Below are 12107 nucleotides of genomic sequence, written 5' to 3' on the forward strand. Positions count from 1 at the left end.
GTGTGTGTGTTAGAATCTGCCAGTATCTGCCAGTTAGTGGACTTTACATAGGATGTAAATATGAGTATACACAGAATTTGTTTGGCTGAAAGAATATCAAGGATATGTCAGTGATCATACATGACTTTTCTCCTCAAGCAAGTCAGGATAGGTCTCTAACAAACCAAGTCATTAGTGAACTCATGAGCAAATATGCATAAAATTATCCAGTTCCATTATTCATATATATATATATATATATATATATATATATATATAATATATATATATCACATCACCACATCACTTTTAATCCCTATAGCTGCAATAAGGACTAGTTGTGAAACAATTTGAATTTTCTATATAACTTAATTTCATTAATTTAAATCTTCCATCAATATATTTTATTTCTGATACATGATATCCTCAGCTACTATAATATTCTGGATGTGTATATCACTCAGTCTAGATTTTGTTCTCAATATTTTGTTAGTGAAAACCTGGATTTCATTGTACTTACTAAATATAACTAACTATTTAATCACCACACAGTTAATGGTCAGAACTTTTTATGTCTAACCTTATAATAAACATAAGCTTAAAATTACCATGGGTCAGTACACAGAAGTTTATAAGCACATACCAGGAATAGTTACTAAGTGGAGAAGGCAAGACCCATTTCTTTGCTCACTAGTACCACTCTTCTTCATAACAGACATAGTTTGACACTCCAAATGTGTAAGTATGTGTGAGTTTGCATCTCTGTGTGTATATATATGCTCCCACATGCCATGCTACATATTTTATTTGCTGTTGGAAAATAAAGTATTAAATATATTCAATACATAGCAAATGGCAGTGAATGTGTCCTTTCCCTTTCCCTGTGTCTACTGAACAGTAAAAGCAAATGTGAATGGTGTTTGTAGCAAAGAGAATGGGATACAGAAGAAAAAGTCTTCAGAGTGTGTGACTGCAAAATAGAAGAAAGACTTTTGTGTATTTGCATCCATTTGTTACCCTTTCCTCCATTTTTCTAACCTACCTTGCTAGAAATGATTGGTATTTCACATCTGGAGACCACAAAACCTGACATGAGCTCCAGACTGTAGAATTAAATGTAAGTATTCAAGTTGTTCATCCATTAGGAGATGTGTTTTCCTCGATTTATTCCATCCTTGTCTTCTCCCGTTGGTGGAGAGGGCAAGTTTCAAGGCTGGTAATAAAAAGTAGTGTGTGTCTGTGTGTGCGCACGCAAGAGCACATGCCTGCCTGCCTGCCTGCCTGCCTTTGTATTGCTCCATGGACATAAAGATAATGGTCATATACATAGCATATTAAAATATCAAGAATATGCTAACATTCACAGTCAGTGTTTTCTCCTTTTTCTTTTTGGAAGCCGATGTATGTCCTCTTAACTAAAATTTCCATAGCTCCTTTAAGGGAAGTCTTAGTAAATCACCATCGCGCCAGTCTTTTTATCTCTTTGTATGGACCCATGCTTCCAGGATACCCGGATTAAATTTTCATACCCCTTGAGGCCTGGTAATCTGCATTCTAAAGAAAAAGATATCTTTGCCATAAAAATGTGACAAACTATGAATCCAGGAAATTTCTGTAATAATAATAATTGGTTGTTTTGAGACTTTGTGATGCCCGGACATAGTCTTCAACTCAAAAACCAAAATTTCATGCTAGTGCATAGTAATACACTGAGAATAATTCTTAGACCTGATACAAGGGCAGAAAGCAGATGTTGTTATTTTGTACCCACATTACCCGAGTGACCATTTAGTCAATTTTGCTCTTTAATGATTTTCAATGAGTTCAACTAAATTTGCTAACACTCAGCACCAAAAATTACTTTTTCAACAGTAGGAGATTTAGTATGCTCAATTTTGTAGTAATATTTAATCTGGTCTATGGGTCTTTCTTTAGAAAAATACAAATATATCATACTGGCATTTTCTTCCTATTTGAAATAAATTTTGTTCTTAAATTTCTATCTTTCCATCTGAAAAATTTACAAGGGGCAGTCCTATTGAGAAGGAAAGAATCGCATAGTATCATAGCACCCTTGAATACTGATAGCCAACTTAAGTAAAACAAAGCAGCAGAGACCTGTAGAAAAATGATGCTTTGACTAGAGAGAACGGTAGCATTATCTTTCTTAGAAAATAAGGAATCTAATTACCTTCAGGTTTCTCAAATTTGAGCCAGACTACAAATGAGCTATGTCCAGGTACAGAAAAACCAACAATATTTTATTTATAATCTTATTTTAAGCTTTTGAACTACAAATCTGGTTCTAGAGTTTTTTTTTTTTTTTGAAGTCATGGGTTTTATAGATGTTCATATGTAAATTAATCTGTTGTTTGCTTACTTTTTTCTTTCTCCACAGAATGTCCTCCTCATAAATACAGAACAGGTTATTACATGAAAAATATAAGATCTTGCATTTTTCCTCATTCTTTCTTAAAAATCTATTTCTAATATTGCATTCCCCATTGGACTACTTCAGAAGGGCATGAAGAAAAAAGAAAATAATGAAAAATTAGAGAGAGAAAGAGACAAAATAGACTGGATCTCACCACTAGAATTCACCATAAAAATCTCAAAGTGTAACAGAATTCTTACAAAATTTCCTAGACCAGTTCTTTAGGGAATTGAGATCTATGAAAAATATGGCAATCAGGAAAGGGAAGAAGGAGTTGTGGGAAAATATTAAGTGCAGCAAAAACAGGTTCTGAGGAATACACATAATTTTGTCTGCTTTAGATCACAATAGAATTTTTAATAAATAAATTTCTTTTCTTTTTTGTTTTTTTGTAAAGACACTTTTTTTGAAACAGTAGATTTAGCCCAGTCATTTGTGTCATTTTTTAATAAATTGTCTTTTTTGATTGTTTGTTTTCTGTAACTTTAAATGTTTTATATTTGAGTCTCTTGTACATTGTCTTTAGAGTTCATTCGGATCAATAACGGTTCATGCACTGAACTGTGTATTGAATTTATTGTGTTTACTGTTGTTGTGTGGTTGAAGGGAGATTTGTAAGAGTTATAGTGGTTTAGGTGCTCATGCTCAATGGCAGGCATGGGCAGGTGGCTTTCCATGGGCGTGTCCCCAGTGAGCTCATCATCCACATTAATGATTTCAACAGTCCTTGTTGGAGCATGGTGGTTTTGCCGATGGTGCTGTTTCCTCATCTTGTAGAAAATGACCAGCATCACAGCAGCCATGAGTGTGATGGCCACAAAACACCCAATAATGATTTTGGTTGTTTTCATGACCTCATCAATTCCTGGGATTCCACTGTTGATGTCAGTTACTGGGATGGTGAATGTTTTCTCTGTCGACCTTGTGCTCTGTGGCGTAAGAGATGTGGTCACATTGGTGGTCTCCCAGTCGATCACTGGAGTGGGGCCCACATTGTTATCAGTGGTTCGTGCCTCATCCTGAGAAGGTTCCATAGTCTCTACTGTTACAGTTGAAAAGTAGGAGAAAGGAGTAGTGGTTGCCGCAGTAACATTCAAGGTGGCAGAAGCAGTCGTGTTGCCAACAGAATTACTCACCATACATGTGTACATGCCTGTGTCTTGCACAGTTACATTTGTGAAATTTAATGTGCCATCGCTGAGCACAGCTATCCGCACTTTGTATGCCCCGTGGGTCATGACTGTTCCATTTGGAGTAATCCAAGAAACCGAAGTCAGGGATGTTGATGCCCGACATTTCAGCTCCGCTGCCATGCCTTCAGTGACATTGAGGTCTGCAGGGGGCTCCACAATCACTGGAGCATAACATGTGAAGTAATTCTGGTCCAGTTCTCCGATATACCTCCCTTTCAGATTGGGGGGAGTGTTACACCTGGCACAACAAGCTGTGTTCGAGGGGGCCATGTCTCTTATCCACCAACTGAGCCACAGGATATCACAGTTACAATTCCATGGGTTGTGGTGAAGGTGTATCCTCTCTAGATGATGCAAGGGTGTAAAGAGGTCATGAGGCAATAATGTTAGATTGTTGTGTGCCAGGTTGATCTCCACTAGTGACTGGAGGTTATCAAAGGCATTGCGTTCAATCACTTGAATCTGAGACTGTATCATCCACAGTTTTTGAAGGTGCATCAACCCCTGAAAAGAGCCAGGCCTGATTGCGGATAAATGATTCCCAGAAAGATCTAGCTCGTCCAGTTTGATGAGCGGTGTGAGGTTAGGGATTTCGCGGAGGTTGCACATGGCAAGGTTCAAATACCTCAAGTTGGACAGACCTTCAAAGGCACCTTCTGAGATGTATGAAAGCCTTTTCAATTCCCCTAAGTCTAGGCGGCGTAAAGAAGGGATTCTGTTAAAAGCATAGGAAGGGATGCTTTCGATGGGGTTGTTGCGCAACCAGAGCTCCTTCAGTTTAGACAAATACACAAAAGCTCCATTAGGGATGGTGGTAAGACGATTGTCAAAGAGTTCCAGAGTGTTGAGGTTCGCCAGACCATTGAAGGCCCCAATTTCAATGGTTCGGATGTGATTCCTGCTCAACTGGAGGATTTCCAAGTGCCTTAAGTGCTTGAAGCTGTTTACTTTGATGATCTGGATTTGGTTCTCATGGAGGTTCAGGAGCCTTGTGTTGGTGGAGATACCATCAGGGACCTCACGAAGGTTTTTTCGAACACAAATCACCTTGCTGAACTGGTTGCTGCAGGAGCACACCGAAGGGCACGTTTGAGCTCGAACTAGACCAGCCACCACAAGAAGTTGAAGAGCCAACAGCACCACAAGCAGGGGGTCAAATAGGGCCCTGTTAAACCTAGGACCTATCATTATCTGCTGTGGATGTAAGGTCATCTTGTTCAACATTCATAATTTATCTGGTGTTGGTCCTTCTGGAGTTCAAACAGTCTGAAAAACAGTGGAAACAAAAATGTATTACTTTTTCATATATCTTCCTAGAGTACTACTAGTGACATAGCTATGAGCTAAAGTCATTATTGGTAAAATTAACATTAAGTTTAATTATTTGCATTCCTAATCGTTATATTTCCATGACTAAGCAATATGTCTGGCTGAGACACCAAAAGAAACGGTGATAATAATAACAATGTTTAACATTTACTCAATTTTCACAACATGGTAATATTTTAAGTTCTTTGTCTGCATTAGCTTTTACTTAATTAATTCAAATGATTGAATAGCTTTTGTAGTAAACAAATTTAATAGCTCTTGATAGGCTACATTGGCCAATATTCACAGAGAAATATTTCTAAAGCCCAAATTAGCATTCATTCACCTTTTGCATACAATCAGACGTTTAATCACAGAGAAACTGAACATTAAGACAAAGCACCCAATGTAGTGTTTAACAACTGCCAACTGGGTAGAAGCCAAATGCATGAAGGTGTATGTCATCCTTTTCTTCAGTGTCCATCTCAGATGAGAAACGTACAAAAAATAAGATTGAGGCATTATACCCAGTCAACTAAAGGGGTATGTCTGTGAAATTCTTCATCTATGGCAGTTGCCATGGGCTATACAATTCATAAATAAAGTTACCCTGGAAAGACTAACTTCTGGTGTCTCGTGAAAGGGTAAATTGTGTGATGTCTTATTAAAAATTATTAAGAATTTTTAATTTGTGACAGTTGGTCCTTAATTAAAAAATAAGAAATGCTGGTTATCTGGTTTACAATGTACATGATGTATGCCCATGTCAATCCCTATTATCCTTTCAAATGTTTAAAACACTCTTCTGACATGGACATTATTCTGCCCATTTTGAAGAATAAGAACAAAAGGAAAAGAAACATACATGTCATATGGTCAAAGTGCAAAATAGGGACTCAGAGCTCATCAGCTTGGTCCTACAGCAGAAACATCTTGTAATGTACTAGTGAAGAACAAAGGTTTGCATGTAATATGTTTCCCAATTAAATTATTTAAAATATATTCCTCTGGGAGAAGCCTCAGCTATAGCAATGAAAACTTAATTTGTCCTTTCTATGAGGATGAACTAACATGGAGATGTATATATGAACATGAGCTTCCATAAAGATTCATAGATATAACTCAGTATAGTATAGTCTGCTAATGCCTGCAGTGGAAAAGTCAACTGCTAAGTCAGTTTCCTAAATGCCAAGTTTGATTTACAGTAAAAATAAATGTGTGTGACAAGATTATTACTTGTGTCCTTATTCTTAAAGATTTTTGTACATTTGGGAAATAAAATAACTTATTATTTGCATTATTTCCATCTAGGCAGTAACTTCTAAGAGTATTTTCAAGGAAGTCAAAACAAAAGAACCATTAGGTCAATATATTGTGGCATTGAGCCTTGGAAAAGAGGCAGGACCAAAAGGAAGTCCAGATTCTCAGCTGTCAGTTCCATGCTCACCACAGGAAGATGGGAAGAAGGGCTGGATTCACCACTGTCCTTGGTGGTGAGATGCCCCCATGTAAATTACCATAGTTTGCAGGCAGAGATTTCATAAAACACACAAGACAGAAAAAAGGCCTTTCCAAGTACAAGTGTGCTCCTAACAAACACACCTGTCATTAGCCTATTAAGCTCATATGCTGAAGGACAACCTCCTCTCAACAAGGCCATGTCAAAAAATCTAGACTACTTTCATTTCTAAGTAGTTGTTTTCTCTCCCTCCCTTTCATGACAAAGAAACTTAACAAAATTTACTGAGTTCCTGCTTCATTTCCTACAATACATACATACTCACATTTTTGTCTCATTCTATCTATCTCATGGCAGACTCCAGTTATCCCCAGAATGACTGCCCTTTCTCCTTTAGAAAGCATAAGTAAAAATTCCCTTTTATTTGCATACATCTCTTGACCTGTTGTCCTCCATTAGAACAAATACAGAAACTTTCCCTTTAAACAACAGGGCCTGACTCTTTAGTGAAGCTGGGGAATAGACTAGATGGGTCTCATCATCCCATCTGTATGAAGACAAGTATGTGTTTATAGATATTACATAAAGAGTGATACACTCTACATGGAAAATATTTACCGCAGGCTCATGTGTTTTAATTACAGCTGTTGTCACAGTTTGGAGAGGTTGTGTGACCTTGGGATTTGGGTGTCTGCTGTAGAAAATGGACCATGCATCAGCCACAGAGATTGAGAAAGTGTCCTTAAGTTGTTGCCATCATAGGCAAGATCATTTCTAATGGTGTTTATAGCAGTGCTCCCTCCACTTTGAGGGAGGGAATCTTTGAGATAAAATAAGGTGGTGCTCCCCAAATTGCTTCTGGGGTATACTTTGTCATAAAGACAAATCACGAAACACTCACTCTGTGTCAAGCTAAGAGTTATCTCTTTCTGTAAATTTAAACAAAGCATTAAAATAGCTCCCTCCTCTTGTACAAGTTGGTATACTTGTGGTATGAAGATCATGGGAGTAACTAACAAATTTTTGATTAAGTGTAAGTCTGTCCCACAACATACCTATTACTATCATTCACAAGTATGTATGGCTAGACAGATCATAGACCTTAGAGATAAAACCTATCCCTTTTATTCTGTGAAATTGACATAATGTTAAAGCAACTACTACAGACTTAAGACTATAGCCATAGATCAAGGCAACCTCATCAGAGAAGCTATGTTTGTAGTAGATGGTCAACAGAGATCCAGAAATGGACAAGGTATAGAGAATAAGCAATTCCACTCTTAGGCATATACCCAAAAGAAGCACATTCATACAACAAGGACATCTGTTCAACGATGTTTATAGCAGCATTATTGGAATAGCCAGAACCTGGAAACAACCTAGATGCCCCTCATCTGAAGAATGGATAGAGAAAATGTGGTACATTTAACAATGGAGCACTACTCAGCTGGAAAAACTTGAATCTTGAAATTCGCAGACAAATGGATGGAACTCGAAGAAACCATTCTGAGTTAGGTAACCCAGTCACAAAAAGACAAACATGGTATGTATTCACTTATATGTGGATTTTAGACATAGAGTAAAGGATTACTAGTCTACAATCCATACTTTCAGAGAAGCTAGTAAACAAGGAGGGCCCTAAGAGAGACATACATGGACCCCCCAAGAAGAGTAAAGGGACAAGATCTCCTGAGCAAACTGGGAGCATGGAAGGAGGGGAGAGGGAGCTAAGAGAATGAGAAGGGAAAAAGAGGAGGGGTGAGGAGGACATGAGGTGGCAGGGAGGTTGAGTTGGGGGAAGAGCAGAAGAGAGCAAGATAAGAAGTACTATTAATGGAGTGAGACATTTTAGGTTTACAGAGAATCAGTCACTAGGGAAATGTCTGGAGATCTACAAAGATGACATCAACTAACAATCTAAGAAACAGAAGAGAGGCTATCTTAAATGCCCTCCCCTGATAATGAGATTGATGACTAACTTATACACCATCCTATTGCCTTAACCCAGCTGCTGGTGGAAGTAGAAGCAGATACTCACAGCTAAACACTGAAATGAACTGGAATCCAGTTTCAGAAAAGGATGAGTGATGAGCAAAGGGGTCCAGACCAGGTTTTTGAAACCCACAGAAACAGCTGACCTGAACAAGGGAGAGCTCTTGGTCCCCACACTGATAGATGAAAAACCAGCATGGGACTGATCCAGATCCCATGAATATGGGGTTTAGGGAGGAGACCTCAGAAACCTATAGGTCCTCTTGTAAGTGAATCAGTACTTATCCCTAGCATCAGAATGGACTTTGGGAGCCCATCCCACATGGAGGGATACTCCCTGAGCCTAGACACAAGGGGCTGGGCTTAGGCCCTATCTCAAATGACAGACTCTGAAGACCCCCTATCAAGGCCTCACCCACCCTGGAGAGCAGAAAGGGTATGGGATAGGTAGTGTGTTAGTTGGGGGGGCCAGGGGAGGATGGGAGAATGAATAATCTTTCTAATTCAAATAAAAAAGCCTTTGAAAAAAAGAGAGTAAGAGAGAGAAGAATGCCCTGCCTAAATGGAACATCTGTACTGAACCTCCACTGCAAGGGCTCAGGGACCATTGTGGAACATAGGGAGTAAAGAATGTAAGATCCATAGGAAGTGCATTAGTAAAAGGAAACAGTGTCTTCTGACCACAGAAAAGCAGCTACACATATAACCATAAGTTGACTGTGACAGAATGTACAAGAACTGCGCAAGCCAATGCTAGACAAAATCATATCAAAGCTTCACGCCCTAGCCAAAGGGCTATTAGAAATGTTAACTGCTGGAGAGGAAGGGTGAGTTTTCTCTGAGTTTAGTCCCTGGTAATTCCACTACACTGCAACAGAAAGTCACACATACTAGAATATTCTATAACACAATTGCTTGATTTGAGAGGACACAAAATTAGGTGAAAAGAAAAGCAGGATTTAGATCTGGGAAGAGTTAGGGAAATTGGAGTGATATTATGAAAAAGATACAAGAAATTCCCCCAGAACTACTGTAAATAAAGACTTTAACTCCTGTTCATTATATTTTCAGTAAGAAGCATTGTAAATTGTAGGAATCTTGACTATGGAAGTTTTACATTTGACTGCCTTTTCCATAATATACACACATAAGATTATTGAGCATAAAAGGTTGTATTGCAAAGGCATTTATTCATAAACTAATTTATGTTTTTATAAGGTTGGCATACCAAGGCTTTTTTCCCTCTCCTTTCTTCCATCCTATATACCATGACCCTCCTTACAAAATCCTAAGTATTGGATAAGTATGGGTTAGTTGTAAATGAGATAGATGTAAAGACAATAAGTCCTTATTCTATCATTACCAAATTTTCTATAAAGCAGGTCTCAACAGAGAGAGAATTTCATAGCCATTTCTGAATCTTTGTGACATTGAAACTGAGAGAGTTTATTTGTACATTCCATGAAAGGTAGCAGTTCTGTTTACTCCAAAATTATGTGGTAAGACTGGCACGTAATACCTGTTTTATGGTAATCAATATAAAATATGCCTTTAATGCATCTTAAAAATTAAGTGGTAAAGACATTCTGTCTATTCTTCCTTAAATACATATTTTCTGTCTTCATGCCCCTTCTTTTTAAATTTCATATATATATGTGTATATATATATATATATATACACATATATATATGAAAGCATGTGACTTCTCTATCTTTTTTGTTTAACACAATGATTTTAAGACCCATCTATTTTCTAGAAATCAACATGATTCTCCTGTTTTTCTTTTTTTTATTTTTTTAAATTATTTAAATTAGAAACAAGATTGGTTTACATGTCAATCCTAGTTCCCTCTACCTCCCTTCCTGCCCTGCCAACCCCACTAACATCCTAGCTATCCCATACCACTTCTGATCCCCAGGGAGGGTGAGGCCTTCCCTGGGGGTCTTTAGAATCTGTCATATCCTTTATCATAGGACCTAGGCCCTCCCCTGTGTGTCTAGGCTGAAGGAGTATCCCTCTATGTGAAATTGGATCCCAAAGTTCATTCCTATGCTATGGATAAGTACTAATCTACTACAAGAGGCCCCATAGATTTCCCAGGCCTCCTCACTGACACCCACATGGGGTCTGGATTAGTTCCATGCTAGTTTCCCAGTGATCAGTCTGGGGTCCAGGAGCACCTTCTTATTCAGGTCAGCTGTTTTTGTGGGTTTCATCAGCCTGGTAATTTTTAAATATGTCCTGATCAGCGTTATGATAAAGATTAACTAGCAGGATCATGAATATATATTTAAACATGGACGTATTAATCCTGTGGTTACTTCTAGATTATATGAGACTCTTATTTCTCTTTACCAAGGCTAGATTGTAGTTCCTATTCCTGGCTCTCTTCAAGGTCATTGTATTATTGCAATTAATGAAGTTTCTGATGAACCAGTCATTAGTAATGATTTATGAATTATACTTGGTTCAAAGCTAACTTGTAATCTACAGCAAAATTTACAGAATCACATAAACTACTACCAACAAAAGATTTTCTACTTTAAAATCTAGATTATGTTATTTCCCATCAAAAGCCAAACTTCAACATTTCTTTTTAAAAATCATTTTATCACATCAAAAGGAAATCAATTTAAGCTATGCACTATCCATTACAATTCCATCTCACAGCACTTACTTACAAATGGATTTGTGGGGGGGGTTGAATTAAACTACAATACTTTTAGCTATGTCTTGAAGGATATCTTGACTTTGTTAATAAGCCTTTATTTCCTTTTTATGCATTCCATGCACTGATAACCTAGTGCATTTTGATAAGCAGGCTTAGGCGGAATGCTTTGTTTAGCAGTCTTTTGCTTTGTTTAGCAGTCTTTGACACAGGCAGAGCATAGACAGTTGAATAAATTCAGAATGTGGAGGTAGATAGATGAATTGAGCTCATCAAAAATACCCAGCTGTCTACATACACCCTTAATGATTCTCAACAAGCATGGAGCACCAAAATTTCTAACCCAAAAGAAATCTTGATAATGCTAATCTCAAAAGTATCTCCTGCATCTCCCCAAAACACACACAAACACTATGCACATACTAAAGCACACAGGGAGAGAAAGAGATACAAAGACTCTATATCAACAAGCCTTCTCCATTTTATTTTGTGTGTTTCAAATTGTATTTTAATTGATTGAGAATTTCATATAATGTATATTTTTTTTCAAATTAACTCCCCCTTCCCTGCTTCCACCCCAAACTGTGATGGCTCTTCTTGTCAGTTTAACTACATTTGAAATTTACTAAACCACAAATGGCTGGGCACACATGTGAGGAATTTTCCTTTCTTAATTAGATCATTTGAATGGAGAAGACACACTTCTAATCCAGATTTTTGAGATTGAAAGATTCATGTTTAATCTGGGCCACATCTTCTGCTGATAGCCTGTATAAAAGACATTGAAGAATAAAGTTCTCTTTCTTTGCCTGATGCTTTCTCCCTAGCATGTTCATTTCTTAACTGGTTTTAGAGACAATTTCATCTGGATTCTGGCCTATACTGAAGACTAGATAAGACATCTAGCCTTATGGACAGAACAAATATAGGATCTTGAGGTATGGAAATTTCATTTGAAATGCCCATCCACTTCAAGAAACTATTAAGAGGTCACAGATAGGCTACACTCATGAGAGAGGAGATAGAATAAAAGGATATAATGGTAAGGAGGAATAAAAGAATGGGAATGATTA

At 37.6% G+C, this 12107-nt stretch overlaps 1 protein-coding gene across 1 annotated transcript; it reads right to left on the reverse strand.

Moving 5' to 3' along the window:
- Positions 1 to 2907: 2907 nt before the first annotated feature.
- Positions 2908 to 4830, reverse strand: LOC100765202 (leucine-rich repeat-containing protein 4C). The gene has a single exon (XM_035446102.1). It carries the CDS (start codon positions 4828 to 4830, stop codon positions 2908 to 2910), a length of 1923 nt encoding a protein of 640 aa, XP_035301993.1.
- Positions 4831 to 12107: the final 7277 nt, after the last annotated feature.

This window comes from Cricetulus griseus, chromosome 6 (assembly GCF_003668045.3).
Source record: "Cricetulus griseus strain 17A/GY chromosome 6, alternate assembly CriGri-PICRH-1.0, whole genome shotgun sequence".
Lineage (NCBI taxonomy): Eukaryota > Metazoa > Chordata > Mammalia > Rodentia > Cricetidae > Cricetulus > Cricetulus griseus.